This window comes from Podarcis filfolensis (genome assembly GCF_964270895.1).
Source record: "Podarcis filfolensis genome assembly, chromosome: 10".
NCBI classification, from domain to species: domain Eukaryota; kingdom Metazoa; phylum Chordata; class Lepidosauria; order Squamata; family Lacertidae; genus Podarcis; species Podarcis filfolensis.
This window is the reverse complement of record NC_139612.1, coordinates 71,324,633-71,345,193: the sequence shown is the minus strand read 5'-3', so window position 1 is coordinate 71,345,193 and position 20,561 is coordinate 71,324,633. Positions and strand designations below refer to the sequence as shown.

The window sequence follows — 20,561 nt, the reverse complement described above, 5'->3', positions numbered from 1 at the left end:
GGCACTCCTGTCTCCACTGCCTCCCGCAGTTTGGTCAAACTCATGTTTGTAGCTTCGAGAACACTGTCCCACCATCTCGTCCTCTGTCGTCCCCTTCTCCTTGTGCCCTCCATCTTTCCTAACATCAGGGCCTTTTCCAGGGAGTCTTCTTTTCTCATGAGGTGGCCAAAGTCTTGGAGCCTCAGCTTCAGGATCTGTCCTTCCAGTGAGCACTCAGGGCTGATTTCCTTCTGAATGGAGAGGTTGGATCTTCTTGCAGTCCATGGGACTCTCAAGAGTCTCCTCCAGCACCAGAATTCAAAAGCATCAATTCTTTGGCGATCAGTCTTCTTTATGGTCCAGCTCTCAGTTCCATACATCACTAGTGGGAAAACCATAGCTTGAACTATACGGACCTTTGTTGGCAAGGTGATGTCTCTGCTTTTTAAGATGCTGTCTAGGTTTGTCATTGCCTTTCTCCCAAGAAGCAAGCGTCTTTTAATTTCACGACTGCTGTGATCATGGAGCCCAATAAAGTAAAATCTCTCACTGCCTCCATTTCTCCCCGTTCTACATTTTTTTAAAGAAAAAAAGTACTGAGTTATTCATAAAACCAAACTAAACCAGAGCCGCTTGCAACAATTGTTCATAAAACCATTCGATGGGGAAACCTGTTTTAAAAATTTGGAAAGTCAATGAAAATCACATTGCAAAAATAGAGAAACCCCGTAAAAATGTTAAAATAAGGAGCCCGAGACCTACTAGGAGCCCACCTGACCCTTCCTCTCCCCGCCCGCTCTCTTGAACCCAGGACAGACTTTACGCAGGCAGACCAGAAGCGCTGGTTATGGACGCAGCCGGCGCTGCGCTGGAGCCGCCCGACGGAGCCGCCCCGGGACCGGGGAAAGGAGGCGGCGCCGTTGCCGGGAAACAGCGTACACACTGCGGGCCGGAGGTTGGGGCAGCTCCGGGGCCGGCTCAGTCCGGTTGCCTCTCTCTCTCCGGGGTCCGCCTTGCGCCGAGCGGCGGTCCAGCAGCTCTCCCTGCCGTCCGCTCCCAGCCCCAGGTCGGTGCTCCGGGATCCCAGCCCCGTCTCCCGCAGGATCCATCCCTTCTCCGCCTCTTCAGTGGCTGAGGATGAGACTTTTAAGCGGTGGGAATCCCACACCCCGTCGGGGATCGCTTTTCTCAAAGGCTCCCCCTCTCCTTCCAAGATCTCCCCACCCCATTCCCGCTGGATCTCCTGGGATCTGTCCTCTCCTGGTTGGAAAGGCGGTGGGGGTGCCCTCGTCCGTCGCCCCATGTCTGGCTGGGATGAGTGGCAGAATATTGGGGGAGAAACTGGGGGTGGAATCGAGGCAACTGTGTTGCCAGGGGTTCTTTAGCCGAGATTCCTGCGTGGCGCGTAGGGTGTGGACATCCCCAAACTCGGCCCCTCCAGCTGTTTTGGGACTACAGTTCCCATCATCCCTGACCACTGGTCCTGTTAGATAGGGATGATGGGATTTGTAGTCCCAAAACAGCTGGAGGGCCGAGTTTTGGGGTGCCTGGACTAGATGGTTCTTCCAACTCTACGTTTCCCTGATTCTAGCGATTCATCGGAGGTTTTTCAGCAGTGGCTGGGATTTTTAAGCTGTCATTCCCGCATTTGCAAAGAGCTTGGGTTCCCTTCCGACGTTACATTTCTACCATTCCTTGGAATGACTATCCCTTGCAGGGATTCCCTCGCCTGGACCGTCCACGGAAGGGACTCATCCAAACGGCTAGGCGAGTTTAGCTGAGGCTGCCCCGGCGCCAACGCTTCCCTGCTTACACCTGAGGACCTGGCCAGGTGATCCTCCAATAGCCTCAAGAGATCAGGTGAGGGGTCATTCCGAAACACCGCCTTAGAACTAAATTGCAATAAGATCTATATGCTTTATATAGGGGTCTATCATGTTCCCTGCATCTCTCTCTAGCCGTGATTCCTGCATTACAGGGTGGGGTGTGTATGTGTGAGTGGACACTTTGGGTTCCTTATAACCAGCGCTTTTTTCCTGGGGGTACGCAGGGGTACGCATACCCTAAACATTTTGTGAGTCTAAGTTTGGCCTCACTGAGGGGCAGCGTTTCAATATGAGTAGGAAAATGAGAGTACCCCTAAACATTTGTTTAGAGAGAAAAAAAAGCACTGCTTATAACTACTATGGTCTTTCTCTCATTGAAACATTTCCCTCTCTCACACACATGCATAAAGAAGATTAGGAGTTTCTCATGGCCTCAGGCAATGCCACCATCTCAAACAGGAACCTGGTGCCCTCCATTTTTAAATTTATTTCTTACAGCTCTTTTTTTTGTGCTCCAGCTTCCAGAGCTAGGCTGGCTGGGTCTCTCTCTCTCTCTGTGTGATGAATTAAAATAAGATAGCACAAAATACTTTGAAGCAACAGAAAACCCAAGGACTTAAAAATGTGAAATACCATATTTTTGGCTCTATAAGACTCACTTTTTCCCTCCTAAAAAGTAAGGGGAAATGTGTGTGCGTCTTATGGAGCGAATGCAGGCTGCGCAGCTATCCCAGAAGCCAGAACAGCAAGAGGGATGGCTGCTTTCACTGCGCAGCGATCACTCTTGCTGTTCTGGCTTCTGAGATTCAGAATATTTTTTTTCTTGTTTTCCTCCTCCAAAAACTAGGTGCATCTTGTAGTCTGGTGTGTCTTATAGAGCGAAAAATACGGTAATTGATTTAATAATCGGACTTGCCATTATTATTATTATTATTATTATTATTATTATTATTATTATTATTTCCAGATAGGATCCTGGGGATTCCTCGTTGCCTGGTAACCAAACAACTCACTCGTCCAGGACAGATCTGACTTTGGCTAAAAAAACCCCCTAATTTAGAGGCAGGAGAAGCCAAGCTGGGTCACGTCTTGCTTATTACACATTTTGCGTAGTAATTCTCCTTCCAGGAGGGCTAGAGACTGCCTTTTTCTTATTATTTAAAAAATAATAGATTCCTGCATTTCTGGATGGGTTAGACTGGATGGCTTTCGTGGCCCCTTCCAACTCTACAGTCCTGCGATTCCAGGAAGTTTTAAAGGGCAGGGGTTGGGTTTCCATCTGCCAGGCATTCTTTAGCTGTGTATGTGGGTGCTTTTGTGCAAAGAAGGACACTGCCCCCGCCTGCCACCAGCGCATGGTCAATCTCTGTTTTGCTGTCCCCGCTGGCATGGCAACTGGGCTAGAGAGAGGAGGGAGAGAGAGAGACCCAGACAATGGTGTGTGTTTGCTGGTTTTGTTTGGAAACTATGTGGGAGACTAACCCGGCAGACACAGTGAAAGAAGCAAATACAAAGCGCATTAAGGAATATCACACTGATTATAGCATGAGCTTCTGTCTACTTCATCAGATGCCTGGAGTTATCTAAGGTCCCGGGCCCTAAGGAAGTCAGATTATCCTCCACCAGGGACAGGGCCTTCTCGGTGATGGCTCCGACCTGGTGGAATGCTCTGTCCCAGGAGACCAGGGCCCTGCAGGATTTAACCTCCTTCCGCAGGGCCTATAAGACAGAGCTATTTCTCCTGGCCTTTAATTTGAATTCAGCCTGATCTTTTATTCCCCTTCCTTCCCTCCCGCTCCCCTTTTTATGAAGATTCCCCTTTCTGGGATCCCACAGCTAATTCTCCCCTGGTCTCCTCGCTGGCCCAAGTAGGACTAACTTAGCCAGCTAGCCCTGGTGATCATCTAATGTTTATTGGATGGATTTCCCCCCTAAATTGATTTTGAATTTATTGTTATTCATGTTCTATACTGTATTATATGATGTTTTTTCTTGCATCAATTGTTTTAAATTTGTTGTTAGCTGCCCTGAGCCCAGTTTTCTGAACCGAGAAGGGTGGGGTATAAATAAAAAATTATTATTAAATTATTATTATCATTATGCATGCACAGAATCGTAGAATTGGAAGGGATCCCCTGGGTCATCTAGTCCAGCCCCCTGCAATGCAGGAATCTCAGCTAAAGCATCCAGGACAGATGGCATTTGTGTGTGGTGTTATTATCTGTAGTGGGAAATTGTCGCCTGCTCTGGGACTGCTTCTGGGTCACGGCCTGATCTGACCCCACAACTAAGAGGCGAGGGAGCTGGGAGTGTCAATGACTATCAGACTTTGAACAGCTGGAGCCAATTCATCAGATTTGTTGCATTAATTGAAATAAATAGTTGGATTTTGCAGCGTTGTTTGTTGGCAGCCATATTTCTCGGGAGGCAACAGAAGAGTGCGCCTTTGGGGGGTGAAGTCAAACTGATAGTAGTTTGTAGAGACCAATGCGGGAGAGACATGTTTTGTTGCAGCTGGGACAGAGGAAGGCGCCTGATGTACAGCTCTGGGTGCACCATGACATTTCTTATCTTTGCGCTCCTCCCAGCAGTCATTCCTCCCCTGGTCACTGCTGTGGATGCATGACTTTGTGGGAATGTTGTGAGTAACAGGAGAGGCTATATTGTTTAGTATTATCCTTCCTAACTCGCGCTAGCAAGTTTCTTCACTTAGCAGAGTGCATTCCCCTATTATACAGCAGGAAGAAGAAGAAGAAGAAGAGGAGGAGGAGGAGTTTGGATTTGATATCTCGCTTTATCACTACCCAAAGGAGTCTCAAAGCAGCTCACAATCTCCTTTCCCTTCCTCTCCCAAGACCGGAACATGTCGACAGATGTTTGGGTGGGGTCCTGGCGCCCCCACCGGCCCAGAGGGCCAATTGCTGCCCTCTACAGCAGCCCCGGGCCCAAATATGCTCTCCCATCAAATGTAGGTGAGTGAATTTGGGGCGGGGACAAAGTCCAGCTTTCAGACCCTAGAACGGGCTAAACAGGAGCAGTCTACCCAGCACAGAAACGACTTGTGGAACTGCTTGCCGCTGGATGTTGCGGTGGGCATGGGAATAAAAGGCTGAAAAAGGACAGGAGGTGTCAGCTCAGGAAGGAAATGTCAACCACTTGCAGAAAACAAAAACCAGTTCTCCAAGACAGCGTCGCTCTTGGGACAAGCAAGAGGGGGCAGCCAGTTGTCATTTCTCTCCCTGCTTTTGAGCTTTGCTGTGATTGCTCACAGGATTTTAAAAACTGGTTCTCGAAAAGTGGTGGTTAGGAAGAAACTGTACCAAAACAATATTTTATGCTAAAAATTCCCTTCCCCCATATATTTTCGTTAGGGAGAATGCATAAAAATATTTCTCATGCAATATATTGTATTAAACTTACTTTTTTTTAAATCGACTAAATGCTTTCAATTCGATTTTGAGCAAATGTGCAATTAATGGTTACTGTTTTGAATTTTGTTGGGTTATTAGCTTCCCTAGCGGGTGATGAAAGCCGCTATTCTGCATAATGTATTAATAATAATAATAATAATAATAATAATAATAATAATAATAGTATCCCGCCCGCCCGGCTGGGCTTCCCCAGCCACTCTGGGCAGCTTCCAACAAAACATTAAAATACAGTAATGCATCAAACATTAAAAGCTTCCCTAAACAGGGCTGCCTTCAGATGTCTCCTAAATGTCTGGTAGTTGTTTTTCTCTTTGACATCTGGTGGGAGAGCATTCCACAGGGTGGGTGCCACTACCGAGAAGGCCCTCTGCCTGGTTCCCTGTAGCTTTGCTTCTCACAGTGAGGGAACCGCCAGAAGGTCATCGGCTCTGGAACTCAGTGTCTGGGCAGAACGATGGGTGGTGGAGATGCTCCTTCAGGTATACTGGACTGAGGCCATTTAGGGCTTTCAAGGTCAGCACCAACACTTTGAATTGTGCTCGGAAACATAATGGGAGCCAATGTAGGTCTTTCAAGACCGGAGTTATGTGGTCTCGGCAACCGCTCCCAGTTACCAGTCTAGCTGCTGCATTCTGGATAAGGTGCAGTTTCCGGGTCACCTTCATAGGGTTTGGGAGGGGGCCCTAGGGTGTGTTTATGGAACCTAGCGGGCAGTGGCCCAAAAATGTTTGGCAACCACTGGGGTAGAGCATCACCCACCCACCCCTGCCATGTCTCTCTGGATCAACATCTAAACTTCCATCCCTGCTGCTGCTCTCCTTGCAGGCTACCAACTGCATGACCCTTCTCGCACCCGGGCCCCAGCCTACAGCTTTGGCACTCGCCACTCCCAGGACCAAGAGAACTGCTCCCCCGGCCCGGGCTACCTCATCCCAACCAACATGACCATGAGGGGCAGGGCTGGCATTCCTGCTTATTCCATCTACGGACGCCCCAAGGACGTGCCGCCTTTTAGGACCCCGGGGCCAGGTCTGTCTTGAAATCTGGGACTGAGGCACCCCATTTGTGCTGGTCCTTGGGGGGGGGGGGTTTACTGCGCGGCGTGGTCTAAGTCTGGTCCTAGGTCGAGGGTATGGAGGCTGTCTGTCAGGGGCGAAGCGAGGTCCAAAGCGAGGAGTCGGGCATGGTCAGGAACTCTGGCAGGAGAGCAGGTCAGGGTACCAGCAGGAACAGGTTACCAATGATGTTGCTCCCACAACCTGGGACTGGGCTGGCTGGCCTTTATCTCCTCTGAGGCATAGGGTGGCCCCAGTCCACAGGTGACTCGCCTCTCCTGGCCTGAAGGTGAGCACTCCTCCTGCAGGAACTTAGTTCCCTCCACCTCTCTACCCTGAGCCTCTGCAGCTCAGGAGAGGCTGGAGGGTTACTGGACCCAGAGGCAACCTCACCTTCCCCTGACGGGGCTGAGAGTGGAGCACCTGCAGGCAATGGGTCCTCCATCACCTCCGGAGCCAGAGCGAATTCAGCTGGTGCCTGCTCCTGAGGATCCGGCACAGGTGAAGGCCCTTCAGGTTCAAGCCCCAGCCCCGGCTCAGCTAGTTCTGGAGGCAGGGACTCCTGTGCAGGCTGGGATTCCTCAGGTTCAGCCTCTGAATCCGATTCCCAGGCCATCACACCATTGTAGGAATAACGAGGACGACGGGAGGTTGAATGCAGGTGAGCTGTGCAGAAGCACTCTGGCAAGCATGTTCCAAGCAAGCCTCTGACTAGCTCTGTAGAGGCTCCTTTTATTAGTAGAAGTCAACAATTGGAAACAGTAGTGAGACGGGGGTTCAATGGGGGTTAGAGTTAGCGAAGAGGCACTTCCCAAGCTGGTCACCCCATTTTTCTTTTGGGAAGAAAGGGAGCAGCTGCAAGACCAAAACTCCCTTTCTAACCCTTGAAGCTGTCCCAGAAACTCCAGCAGAATGCTCCAGTGAGGCTCCTCACGGGGTCTCTGCCATGGGAGCATATTCACCCAGTGCTTTTCAAGCTGCACTGGCTCCCGGTGGAGTACAGGGTCAGATTTAAGGTGCTGCTTTTGACCTTTAAAGCCCTTCACGGCCTAGGGCCCTCGTACCTACGGGACCGCCTCTCCCGGTCTGCCCCACAGAGAGCCTCAAGGTCCATAAATAGCAACACCCTAGTGGTCCCAGGCCCTAAGGAAGTTAGATTGGCTTCAACCAGAGCCAGGGCCTTTTCAACACTGGCCCCGGCCTGGTGGAACGCTCTGCCTCATGAGACCAGGGCCCTGCAGGATCTGATTTCTTTCCGCAGGACCTGTAAGACAGAGTTGTTCCGCCTGGCCTTTGGCTTGGAGCCAGTTTGATTCCCTCCCTCTTTCTTTTTTCTTTTCCTTCTCCTCCTGCGATGAGGCTACATTTTAATATTTTAATGTTTCATTATTTTAATGTTGTATTTTAATTTTGTTTTTAAGTTGTAATTATTCAACTTGTTTTTATTATTCCTTGTAAGCCGCCCTGAGCCCGGCCTTGGCTGGGGAGGGCGGGGTATAAATTATTATTATTATTATTATTATTATTATTATTATTATTATTATTATTAACAACTCAGCAGTATTCCAGTGTTCTTCCATTGGGAAAGGTGGAGCAAACTTGCTTTTCTGCAGCTCTGGAGGAGATGGAATCAAGTTACAAGAAGGGAGATTGTGACTGAGCCTTAGGAATAACTTCCTGGTGGTAACGAACTGTTCATCAATGGAACAGATTCCTTCAGAAGGTGGTGGACTCTCCATCGGAGGTTTTTAACAGGGGTTCATACGGAGTATCATAGAGTTAAGGAGCTGGAAGGGACTGCTGAATGTCAACCCTCCTCTGTGCACTTCTGCATCCTGATCAGATTGTGGCTCTCTGCTTCCAACAGGCTGCTATTCTCCGGAGAAAGCTGGGAGATGGGCTTACCGCTCTGCCCCCATGTACTCCCTTGCCTACCGGACGAAGGAATTCCAGAATGACCAGACACCAGGTGAGAGAGAGGACGCCAGGTGTGGGAAGGGTGTTTGCAGACAAAGGTAAAAATGACATTTATTGGTTATAAGGAAAAAAAAAAAAACCTGCTCCTTTCCCCTTATGGGGTATCCAAGAGCCTGTATAGAGTCCTTAAGCGGGTTCCCCGTCAGTAGGAGAAAATAACAGAGGCCAACCAGAGAATATTGAGAAGCAAAGTGGCTAGTAAGCCTGATCCTTATTCAAGGAACTGTTGCAACAGGGTCCCCACTCACCAGATGCAGGAGGGAGGAGAACCCTGAACAATGGTGCACAAGCCCTTATATAGACTTTTGAAACTGCCCACCCTGTAGCCCAAGACCACCCCCAGAAACATCATACATACATCACAGAAGGATGCGGTCTACAGCAGAAATCCTGTTTGCCAGGATATCTGTTAATGGTTACTGACTGCATTACCTGGGGAGTCTGGCCATTCTTTTGTGATGGTAAATACTTTAGTTCCTGAATCCAGGTCACAGGCTCACTTTATTCATACACAAATACACCCTTAAGACAGGTAAGCAAAAGACTTTTCCCATTTCCTTCCTCCTTTCAGAGAAATATTTGAGGTCAATTTGGGAGAGTCCAAATGGCTTCAGTATTGCTCTCCTGTACTATTTCAGACACATGGTTTATATACAGTGGTACCTTGGTTTACGAACTTAATCTGTTCCGGAAGTCTGTTCTTAAACCAAGGTGTTCTTAAATCAAGGTGTGCTTTCCCATAGCAGCGGGGGACTCAATTTACAAATGGAACACACTCAACATGTTCTGCTTCCAAGGCAAAGTTCACAAACCAAAACACCTACTTCCGGGTTTGCAGTGTTCTTAATCCAAACTGTTCATAAACTAAGCTGCTCTTAAACCAAGGTACCAGTGTACTTACATATGTGTTTGCCTTGTACATTTATGAACATTTAATTTATATTTGAGACCTTAGAATTCTTATAACACCGCTTAGGCCTGAGTGACATGGACCCAGTGGAGGACTATTGCCTCTCAAATTTCAGTGGTGCCCCCTGACAAGAGAAAAATAAACCGAAACCAATTTTGTGGTGATCACACAGGGTCCCCGGACATTTGACAGTCTATTGACCCTGTGCCACCACTGCAGTTGCTTTCTTCGCTGCCCCCACCCCGCTTCTCACGGGGACACACAGAGTCCAGACAGTTGTAAACATAAACAAATAATCAAGTTTATTTTTAAGTGCAGGAATAAGCGTATGGTTTCGGTTTATTTTTCTCTTGTCAGTTTCTTAAACCTTAGTTCCTAACAACTTCAAACTGAATTATTCCCAACTATCTATCTAACTAACAATTCCTCTCACTCTCTCACAATACAACTCGACCAACCCACTGTCTATTCCACCCTCTTCCTTCTCCAACACCCAAGCCTCAACTCCCAAGTGACACACCTCAGCTGTCTCTTTTACTTCCCCCTTGCATTCTCACTGGCCAATCACATCACACCCATTTTAATCCTTTCCTTGACCCATTCTAGGAGGCAAACGCCACATTCCTCCCCCCTTAAGAAGATTGACTCAGGAGGGATAACTTAATCTAGTTATTCTCCTGATCAATCAGCAGTACATCTTTATGGCAAATAAACATTTCCTAACCTGTCATTTCACCCTTCACATCACACCTAACCTTTGTATATCAAATACTGTGTTCTGGTAAAATATACATATATACAAAAACCTGTTACATGTTAGGAGAGATTTTTGAAAATTCAGTGCCCCCCTCAGCTTTCGCTCTCCATTCTATAGCATTATGGTGGCGCCCCCAGCGGCGCGGTGCCCTGTGCTGTCAAACCGGCCGCGCTACCCTTAAAATACCTCTGTTGGACTTGGACTGGTGGTTTGGCTCCGTATGGGGTAGTTACACACGTCTCTATTTTGGAAAGGCCATTGCAGCTCAGCAATAGATGGTTTGCTTTGAGCGCAGAAGGTTCCAGGTTCTCACCCGCTTCTATTCGTTCCCATATGCCCCACTGAATCTCTTCTCTCCACTTCCTGCCCCCCACCTCTAGGGCCTGCAGCCTACTGGCTCCCCCCCATGCTGGGGCCCAATGTGGTTGGCAAGACCTCAGCCCCCAATTTCTCCATTTATGGGCGCAAGTCAATCGGCAGCTTCTATGAGGACCTCAGCAAGGTGAGTAGCAGAACGGACAGGTTTTGAAGACCGTGGAGTGAAAGATTTAGGAAATCCTCTTCCTCCTTGCCGGTGACCTTGAAATTGTCTGATGAATGCACAACCAAGAAATCCAGGGTAGTTATTTTAATACATAATAATAATAATAATAATAATAATAATAATAATAATAATAATTTATTTGTACCCTGCCCATCTGGCTGGGTCTCCCCAGCCACTCTGCGTGGCTTCCAACAAAGATGAAAAATACATTAAAATGTCACACATTAAAAACTTCCCTAAACAGGGCTGCCTTCAAATGTCTTCTAAACGTCAGGTAGTTGTTTTTCTCTTCGACATCTGACGGGAGGGCGTTCCACAGGGTGGGTGCCACCACCGAGAAGGCCCTCTGCCTGGTTCCCTGTAGCTTTGCTTCTTGCAGTGAGGGACCGGCCAGAAGGCCCTTGGAGCTGGACCTCAGTGTCCGGGCTGAACGATGGGGGTGGAGACACTCCTTCAGGTATGGTGGGGTGGTGCATTGATATGGTTCTTAAACAAAAGAGTAACAATATTTTCAAATAGGAGATTATTTTCAAACACTCAAGTCAGAGGTCGGCAACCTAAGGCCCATGGGGGCTCGTGAGGGCCGCTTAACCAGCCCATGAGCCACCCTCGAAACAGGCCGCCTGCTCAGCGAGTCCTCACGCGCTGCGCTAAACCAGCGCAGCGCAGCATGGGGACTCTCTTCTGTGGCTCCGGAAATTGCCTCTGCACACGGCCAGATGCTGGAATTGCTTCTGCACAGGTGTGGTTTTTGGCATCTGGGCATGCGCAGAAGTGATTTCCAGCGCCGCGATATGCCAGCCTGGCCCACGGAGGATCTCCGCAGGAGTGATCCGGCCCACGCCTGGTAAAGGTAAAGGGACCCCTGACCATTAGGTCCAGTCGTGGCCGACTCTGGTGTTGCGGCGCTCATCTCGCTTTATTGGCCGAGGGAGCCGGCGTACAGCTTCCGGGTCATGTGGCCAGCATGACTAAGCCGCTTCTGGCGAACCAGAACAGCGCACGAAAACACTGTTTACCTTCCCGCCGGAGTGGTACCTATTTATCCACTTGCACTTTGATGTGCTTTCAAACTGCTAGGTTGGCAGGAGCAGGGACCGAGCAACGGGAGCTCACCCCATCATCGCGGGGATTCGAACCGCCGACCTGCTGATCGGCAAGTCCTAGGCTCTGTGGTTTAACCCACAGCGCCACCCTCTTTGCCAACCCCTGACTTAAGTCTTCACCTGTCGCTGATGATTGTAAAGTCTAGTCTCAGCACCTCTGCTACGTTTAATAAAGATCCTAAGGGTTTTTTTTGCTTTAGTTTCCAAAACCTACGATCCAAACTACTTAGCAGTTCATAATTGGGCACCTCCCCTATAAGCTGTTCAGCTTCTGCCTCTCTCTCTGAGAGAGAGAGAAGCTGGTCGTCTGTAATAAACAAAAATATGCCCTTATTCCCTTATAGGGGACACAAGAGCCCTTATGAACATTTATTATATATAAAGATAAAGGTAAAGGGACCCCTGACCATTAGGTCCAGTTGTGGCCGACTCTGGGGTTGTGGCGCTCATCTCGCTCTACTGACCGAGGGAGCCGGCGTACAGCTTCCGGGTTATGTGGCCAGCAGGACTAAGCCGCCTTTGGCGAACCAGTGCAGCGCACGGAAATGCTGTTTACCTTCCCGCTGGAGCGGTACCTATTTATCTACTTGCACTTTGACGTGCTTTTGAACTGCTAGGTTGGCAGGAGCAGGGACTGAGCAACGGGAGCTCACCCCGTCGCAGGGATTCGAACCGCCGACCTTCTGATTGGCAAGCCCTAGGCTCTGTGGTTTAACCCACAGCGCCACCTGCGTCCATATATATATATATATATATATATATATATATATATATGAGACCTTAAATTTTTTATTTCACTACCATAGAAGGCATTCCCCAGTCCTTGTCTCCAGACCACTCCCTGACACCTAGTGACCCTTTCCCCCCCTCCTTGCACGACAGACGCCAGGGCCCTGCAACTACCGCCTGGTGGATCCCAGTGTCTACAAGAAACGGCCGCCACAGTTCAGCATGCTAGCGCGCAACATGCCCCCAGGAGACAACACTTTGAAGCCAGGTCCAGGAGCCTACAGCCCCGAGAAGGTGAGGGCAGGTGGCAGCAGAAGGCATTATGGGGGGGCTTTTTGGGGGGGTGCAGCTGTCCTGCAGCAAAGATGTGGGTCTTATGGGTGGTGGGAGCGGGGGCTACCACAGCAGGAGAACTGGAGTCGGCAAGGTGAGCTTCATCAGCCTCTCCCTCCTCTGAGGAACCAACCTCTGCATGCAGGAGCAGGTCCGCAGATGACCTGGCCAGGAACATGACACTTTATGTGTTTATTAAATTTATATCCTGTATGGTATGGGGTTGGAATAGATGACCCTTGGGGGTGTTGGAAACAAAAGGGGTACCTTCCAACTCTACAATTCCATGATTCTATGATATCCCACATTCCCTCCAACAAGCTCAAGGTGGCACGCATAGTTCTCCCCTTTTTTAAATCTTCACAACAACCCTGCAAGGTAGGTGAGTCTGAGAGGCTGTGACTAGCCTTAGGCCATACAACCGTAGCATTGTAGAGTTGGAAGGGACCCCCAGCGCTCATCTAGCCAACCCCCTGTAGTGCAGATCACACCCCGTGAGCTTCATGGTCAAGTAGGGGCAATTTGAGGCCTGGTTTCCAAGGTCCTGGTCTGACGCTCTAACCACTGCACCAGCTTTCCAGCCATTCTCCATTGTTTGGTGCCTCCACCCCTTCCCTTCTGCTGGTGGTGCCTAACCCTGCCCCTCCATCTCTCCTTCCTCCTGCAGCACACCCAGCAACGTGGCTTGACCTTCGGGATCCGCCACTCGGACTACGTGGCTCCGCTCATTGTGGAGGTGGCAGATTAAACTGGCTCCATCGGCGAAGACGGTCTGGACAAGAAAGATTCCTTTGGAAACATATGGATCTCTCGGTGCTTTGTGTTGCTGCTGGGGATTGGGGCCTGGGGAGGGAAGTGGGGTGGGCAGCATCCAAGGCCTGCGGGGGGGGGGGTCCTCAGAGCTGGGGGGCCTGGGTTCAGTGAGGCTCATAGCCTACCCTCTCAGTTCCTTTGGGAAACTGTTGCACCTTTGATTCTCCCTGTTCCCAGATCCTTTGACTGCATTGCTCTGATCCATTCACCCCTTAGTCACCCCAGTTTTCTCTAAGGATGTTTGAGCTGAGGAAGGTCCAGGAAGGCTGTGCAGTGAGATGGGGGCAGGAGGGAAATATCTTCCTATTTGTACGTCACAGCTATTACAGCAGAACCTTGGTTTTCAAACGTAATCCATTCCAGAAGACCATTCGACTTGCGAAATGTTCGAAAACCAAGGATCAATGGGTGGTTCCATTGAAAAAATGGAAAAACACACACCGGAAGCCGTTTGACTTCCGAGGTGTGTTCAAAAACGGAAGCAATCACTTATGGGTTTTTGGCGTTCGGCTTCTGAGACGCTCGAAAACCAAGGTTCCACTGTACCGTCATACCTCATGTTACGTTTGCTTCATGTTACGTCTTTTCAGGTTGTGTCCTGTGGCGACCCAGAAGTACCGGAAAGGGTTACTTCCGGGTTTTGCTGCTCACACATGCGCACAAGCACCAAATCATGCCACGCACCTGCCCAGATACGGCGCTTCAGGTTGTGGGCTTTTCATGTTGTGAATGCGAACGGGCCTCTGGAACAGATCCCGTTCGCAACCAGAGGTACCACTGCATCTCGGTTTTGTGTGCTTGAATCCAAATTCTGTGCCCAGAAAGGCTGAATTCTGCAATCTGTATGAATTACATAGTTAGAAAACATTACGGATCTTCCCCAGTTTGCATCCTCTGCTCTCCTTCCGCCAGTCAAGGGATCCCACCTCAGTTTTGTGCCAAACTGGCCTCTCCAGACTCCATGCCTCCGAGGTAGACTCACATCCCAGAAGTGAAATGACCTTTCCTTGGCTCTGACTCCCTGCATTCATCACCTTAAGCCCATTTGCCAGGTGCTAGCACTGCAGAGCTCTTCTTCCCAAGACTGTGCAAAGGTTGCTGCTTGTATAGTCCCTGGTTAATTGATTAAAAAGAAACGGTGCCAACAAAATACTTTGCAAGACGATTGGGATGATACAAATGGTGTGTGACTCTTTCTTGTCTTGGGGTTGTCGTACGAAAATCCTTGGGCTCACTTGGATTTGACAAACAAAGACACCAGCCAAGAATATTGGAGCAAAACAGCAGCTTGCGGGCACACGCGCTAAACCCCGTCTGTGGTGCCTACCCCTTTTCCCCAAATGATGAGATAAGAGACCAGAGTATGGGTTCAAATTGGCCACAACTTTATTGAGCTTCAGAAGTGGGAAACTTGGCACAGGCCTTGGCAGCTAACCCTCTCAGCCCGCCTGGCTGAGGATATGCAGGCAGATGAGGCCCGGTGAGAGGGGACTGCAAAGCGCAAACTTACACAGCATGCCCTTCCACCGCTGCTCTAGGGCCAGGGACTCGTGGGTTTTGCCCTTTAATGGGCCCTGCAAACGCCACCACAAGGGGAGGGAGCATGAATGCATCACCCCTGACTTGATGCTAGACTAAAGGATACCTTGCCAAGGCCTAAAACCGGCAAGGTTGTGGCGAAATGCTATGGGGAAGGCGAAACCTGCCAATGCAGGGAAAGTTCCTTCCCGGTTCTGAATACAGCAACCATCTTACGGCCGCAGCAGCGCCCGCTGACCTGAAACACAAAATATTAGCCTGTAAGGAAAGAATCATTAATTTGAAGACCGCTGACCTAGGATGAAATTATGGAGGCAAGAAATTATTAATTTGAGGGAGGGTGGGTGGGTGATCCTGGAAGGAAGAACAGCAAAAGAGTCAGCCTCTTTTCTTTTGGCCGAGGGCAGGTCAAAGGCCGGTCCAAGCAGGTGGGTCTTCTACCCACCTCATGGAAGAAGTAGGAAGAAGCCTCAAACAAAGGATAGCTCCCAGTTTTATAAGTTTCCCCTTATACCCATAACACCCTTAGTGAAGCATCATGCATACATCACAAATACATCATGGTTATGTAACATTATGGGAGGGGGTTTCCGGCAGAAACCTGATCATCAGGTTTCCCCCATCTCTCCCTTGCCCTCCACCTCACACCCATCAAGTGATACAATAGGAATATTGACCTGCCCCTGGTTTTCCCTGTCAGGTAATCACACTTCTTTGTCCTGACCGAGAGGACAACCCACCCGCATCCCTGCTCTATCTTACAATCATAGAATTGCAGAGTTGTCCACAGGGCTCCCCAGACATTCATTTTCTCCTCTCATGAAATGATTGAGCAACGATAGCCAAGACCAGTGCAATAATTGATTGCGGCAGGTTAATCGACAGCTCAACCTCCTGGGAGCCAATGAGAAAAGGAGAAAGCAAGAGGTGGACTCCTGGCCACAGATGACCTTTGATTTGTAAGTGACAGGACGGAACGAAGGCACTCTCGGGGGGTCGGTGCTGCAAGAGAAACCATTGGCTTTTCCACTTTGCAAGCAGACCAACTTGCAACCTTCTTTCCGGGTTGATGACCAGCTTGTGGGAGAGGGAATCTGGGGCTCAGAGAGGCTGAGAGAGCTACAATGGACCCCAGAAGGTCCTGGTGAGCAGCGCACTTAGGGCTGCTGCAGACTTAAAGCAACACCCTCTCCTTCCGTTGAACTTTGTGACCTCCCCAAATGAGCTGCTATCTCACAGAGGGCTTGCAATAGCTGGGATTGTTGTTGTTTAGTCGTTGAGTTGTGTCCGACTCTTCGTGACCCCATGGACCAGAGCATGCCAGGCACTCCTGTCTTCCATTGCCTCCCGCAATTTGGTCAAACTCATGCTGGTAGCTTCGAGAACACTGTCCCACCATCTCATCCTCCGTCGTCCCCTTCTCCTTGTGCCCTCCATCTTTCTCAACATCAGGGTCTTTTCCAGTGAGTCTTCTCTTCTCATGAGGTGGCCAAAGTCTTGGAGCCTCAGTTTCAGGATCTGTCCTTCCAGTGAGCACTCAGCACTCAGAGGCTGGGATTAGCCTCTGGGAGAATTTGCCCTCATCAGAACATAAGAAGAGCTTGCTGGATCAGGCCAATGGACCATCATCTAGTTCAGCATCCTGTGTTCACAGTGACAACCTAGAGGCCTGGGGTAAACCCACAAGCAGGGTCCAAGCACAACAGTAACACTCATTCAAAGTGCTGGTACTGACCTTTAAAGCCCTAAACGGCCTCGGCCCAGTAGACCTGAAGAAGCATCTCCACCCCCAACTTCCATCCCAGACACTGAGGTCCAGCGCCGAGGCTCTTCTGGCGGTTCCCTCCCTGTGAGATGTGAGGTTACAGGGAACCAGGCAGAGGGCCTTCTCGGTGGTGGCTCCCTCCCTGTGGAACGCCCTCCCATCAGATGTCAAGGAAATAAACAACTATCTGACTTTTAGAATACAATCCTGGCAGCCGTTATTGCATGTGGAAAGACTCTTTTATTATCCTTTGGGATGTCTGTTGTGAATATACCTAACAAGAAAAACTCTTAAGACACACCTTTCTACTCCCATTTCTGGACCCAAATCTTGTTTGGGCCTCGAATCTCATTCTGTTCGGACTTTAGCATTTTGCGGTGCAAGGGGAGAACCTGTGGCTGAGTGGACAAGCTTGGCGCAGAGCCAGCCACAAGTCACTGACCTGCCTTGGCTGCGTGTGGAACGAGCAGCTTGTTGCTTGAACAAATAGGTGGGATCAAGTGCAAAGAGCAATCTGTTCAAGAGTCGTCATCTCCATGTCCTGGCAGGGGAACAGACTCTTTCAGAAGGTGATGGACTTGCCTTCATTGGGGGTGTTCTAAACAGAGGTGAAATGGCCCGCCACCAGCAATGCTTCATCTGTGATTCCTGCATTGCTAGATGGTCCTTGGAAGTCCCTTCTGACTCTACAGCTCTATGATTCTAGGCTGTGTGCCTAGTCCTGAATGGGTACCAGGCCTGAAGACCTCGGAGGATGACAGCAGGTCAACAGCCTTGAGGAGGAAGCAGGGCCTTCTGAATCGAGTGCTGTGGAGCCCTCTGGGCTGACGTCTGGTGAAGAACCTATGGAGGTGGAGCTGCTGGAGAAGGTGGAGTCCCCACCACCCAGTCCTTGAGAGGGTGCCAGAAGCTTCAGGTCAGCATTGAAGGGTGACCACACAGCATGTGCCAACAGACCCAGGGTTCTGCGTAAGAGAGATACTCACGAGGAAGCAATCCCTGCCAGAACTTGTGGCCAGGGTGTGGTTCAGGATGACAGAAGATATATGGTCTGCCTTTCGAGACTTCTAATTCTTGGAAATGCTACTGAATCTAGGCGCCCAGGCACCTTTGCCTGAATTCCCCCAGGTTCTAGGTCTTGGAAGGTTGTCTCTGGCTTCATCTCTGTTTGGACCTGGACAGATTCTCTGTGCTTGACCACGCTGGGCTTGGATTGGGCTTCAGTGGCAACTCTGCCCTTGTTGGTGAGTACTTTAGGGAAGCATTGTATCCTCAGTGCCTGGAACTTTATCCCTGGGGGTATCCAAGTGGTCGATCACGATCTACTGGTTGATCTCTGAGTGATCGCTGTCGATTGCGGGCTCCCTTCCCACCGCTGGCTCCCTTCTGATTGCTTGTTGGAAAAAGCATTGTGTTTAAAGTCTCCGCCACACCTCTGTCCTTGCTCTGCCTGTCTGTTATGTGAAATGGGCGATCGTTATTGCTAGTTTAGTTTCCTGTATTGCTGCATTCGCCTGTTATTGTCTGTGTTGGTTTTGCGCCTAAAAAAGCTAGACAACTTTGTCACCCCCCCAAAAAAAAGCTCAACAACTTTAAAGGTAAAGGGACCCCTGACCATTAGGTCCAGTCATGTCCGACTCTGGACTTGCGGCGCTCATCTCACTTTATTGGCCGAGGGAGCCGGAGTACAGCTTCCAGGTCATGTGGCCAGCATGACTAAGCCACTTCTGGCGAACCAGAGCAGCACACGGAAACGCCATTTACCTTCCCGCCGGAACGGTACCTATATATCTACTTGCACTTTGATGTGCTTTCGAACTGCTAGGTTGGCAGGAGCAGGGACCGAGCAACAGGAGCTCACCCCGTTGCGGGGATTCGAACCGCCGACCTTCTCATTGGCAAGTCCTAGGCTCTGTGGTTTAACCCACAGTGCCCCTAAAAAAGCTGAACAACTTTGGTTTCCCTCCTCCCTCCAGTGACCACTGCAAGTTGTTTTATACTATGAGTAGATCATGGTCTTTAGGGCATGGGTAGGCAAACTAAGGCCCGGGGGCCAGATCCGGCCCAATCGCCTTCTAAATCCGGCCCACAGACGGTCCAGGAATCAGTGTGTTTTTACATGAGTAGCATGTGTCCTTTTATTTAAAATGCATCTCTGGGTTATATGTGGGGCCTGCCTGGTGGTTTTAAATGAGTAGAATGTGTGCTTTTATTTTAAATGCATCTCTGGGTTATTTGTGGGGCATAGGAATTCGTTCTTCCCCCCCAAAAAATATAGTCCGGCCCCCCACAAGGTCTGAGGGACAGTGGACCGGCCCCCTGCTGAAAAAGTTTGCTGACCCCTGCTTTAGGGAGTTTTATGTGCCTGCTCTAGGGTGTGCTAGATCAGTGGTCCCCAAAACTTTTGTGGCTACCACCCCCTCTTGGTTCCACAAACTCATGTTCAGTTCCCTCTACCCTGTAAAAAAGCATTATCCAGAATAATAGTTTGCACCACCCACCAAGGAAGGTAACACAATAAAATTCAAAACAGTAACAATTAGTTGCACATCTGTGGCGTTCGTACGGAGCCCCCGGTCGTCTCACGGACTATTGACCCGTACACCACTAATCCGCTGCCACCAACCAGGTCCTCCCTAGTAAAGTCACTTCAGTCTCAGTCAGCTTTTCAATTCATAATGTAGCCTTATGAGGCTTTGCCCTCGGGTGGGAAAAATATTGCGCCCGGGAAAGGGAAGTGGGAGTCAACAGACACTCAAGGAATAGTTTCGGAGAAAAAGATTTTTATTTCTACCATCCATGAACTGGTAGAAGGAGCAAGTGTGATAAGTCACAAAAAACATGCACGAGTTCACAGTCATGTGCACAAGCATATATACCCATTCCAGATCCCTCCCCCTTTCTCCTCCTTCTTCCAGAGTCCTGCCCCATGAGTTCCTCTGAGCATGAACAGAAAGCTGTCTTGGGACTATTGGGACTCTTGGCACCCTTCCCAGGAAAGGGGTTTCAGAGTGTTCAGATATGCTTCAAGCTCTTGTTCTGGCATGGTTCCCGGACAGAAAGCAAGTTGCAATGTGGTTCTTTAGCAAGGCCAGAAGGCATGAGAAAGGCCTGAGAAACAATGGACTGTTCTCTACCTTTGTTACAATCTTTTTAGTTACAGCAAGCGGAATGTTTCTGATGCTTAGCTAATGCCTTTTAGCCAGTGGCGTAGCGTGGGGGGTGCAGGGGGGGCCGGCCGCACCGGGCGCAACATCTGGGGGGGGGGCGCGCTCACACTTGCAGCTCTCTGCCCCTACCTGGCTCACTCTCTCTCTCTCACTGCAGTGCTGGCTGTGCGAATCCGATCCGAGCCGCCGGGTCGCCGCCCACTGTGGAGGGGGTGGGTGCCAGGCGTGCGGTGCGGAGAGAGAGCGAGGGACTATCTGGGGGAGGGACAGTGCAGCGGCCGCCCAGCGCAGCGCTGAGCGTGGGAGAGAACCACACCAGACCAGCCCAGGCAGTAGCAAGAAGAAGCTGGCAGCGGTGGCAGGTTAGGGGTTAGGGGGCGCAAATTACTTGCCTTGCCCCGGGTGCTGACAACCCACGCTACGCCGCTGCTTTTAGCTGCTGAGAAAAATGATTTTGAAAAGCTCTGAGAAGCTTTGAGCCTGCTTTGGTGGGGGGTGACTTCGGGCCTAGGTGGGGTCACCTGTCCTCACCTTCCTTCAATAAAGAGGAGTGTATTTTATTTCAGACATAAAACAAAACTTGTACAGCATTCCAAACGGTGTTCCTCTTTACTTTCTTAGTCTTAT

At 49.9% G+C, this 20,561-nt stretch overlaps 2 protein-coding genes and 1 long non-coding RNA gene across 5 annotated transcripts in view; 2 read left to right on the top strand and 1 right to left on the bottom strand.

Annotated features, from left to right (window-relative positions):
* Positions 1–906: 906 nt before the first annotated feature.
* LOC310743080 (ciliary microtubule associated protein 1A-like) lies at positions 907–14,610 on the top strand. Of its 2 annotated transcripts, XM_083573177.1 has the most exons (9): positions 907–1,045; positions 1,697–1,839; positions 4,033–4,114; positions 4,522–4,777; positions 6,062–6,265; positions 8,159–8,260; positions 10,316–10,437; positions 12,468–12,608; positions 13,315–14,610. In XM_083573177.1, the coding sequence occupies exons 4-9, from the start codon at positions 4,669–4,671 to the stop codon at positions 13,393–13,395; spliced, it is 759 nt and encodes a 252-aa protein (XP_083429303.1). In that variant the 5' UTR covers positions 907–1,045; positions 1,697–1,839; positions 4,033–4,114; positions 4,522–4,668; the 3' UTR covers positions 13,396–14,610. The 2 variants fall into 2 exon arrangements, with proteins under 2 accessions (XP_083429303.1, XP_083429304.1); XM_083573178.1 differs by lacking the exon at positions 4,033–4,114 and having other exon boundaries at positions 4,544–4,777.
* Positions 14,611–14,824: 214 nt separating this feature from the next.
* Positions 14,825–17,169, bottom strand: LOC310743190. Its single transcript, XR_014538869.1, has 2 exons — positions 17,066–17,169; positions 14,825–15,237 (listed from the first exon to the last, which is right to left on the bottom strand). It is a non-coding gene; the product is annotated as an uncharacterized lncRNA (long non-coding RNA).
* TYMP (thymidine phosphorylase) overlaps positions 15,228–20,561 on the top strand; it is a 28,367-nt gene continuing 23,033 nt past the window's right edge. For both annotated transcript variants that reach the window (XR_014538767.1, XM_083572983.1), the window contains exon 1: positions 15,228–18,008. The gene's annotated coding sequence lies outside the window, so the exon portion shown is untranslated. The remainder of the gene's footprint in view (positions 18,009–20,561) is intronic.

Bases quoted from the DNA above. Each gene is read 5' to 3' on its own strand.
- LOC310743080 (XM_083573178.1), top strand. From the start codon at position 4,669: ATGTCGACAGATGTTTGGGTGGGGTCCTGGCGCCCCCACCGGCCCAGA. The intron at 4,778-6,061 runs GTGAGTGAATTT...CTCTCCTTGCAG, and splicing joins TGCTCTCCCATCAAATGTAG to GCTACCAACTGCATGACCCT. The intron at 6,266-8,158 runs GTCTGTCTTGAA...TGCTTCCAACAG, and splicing joins TTTTAGGACCCCGGGGCCAG to GCTGCTATTCTCCGGAGAAA.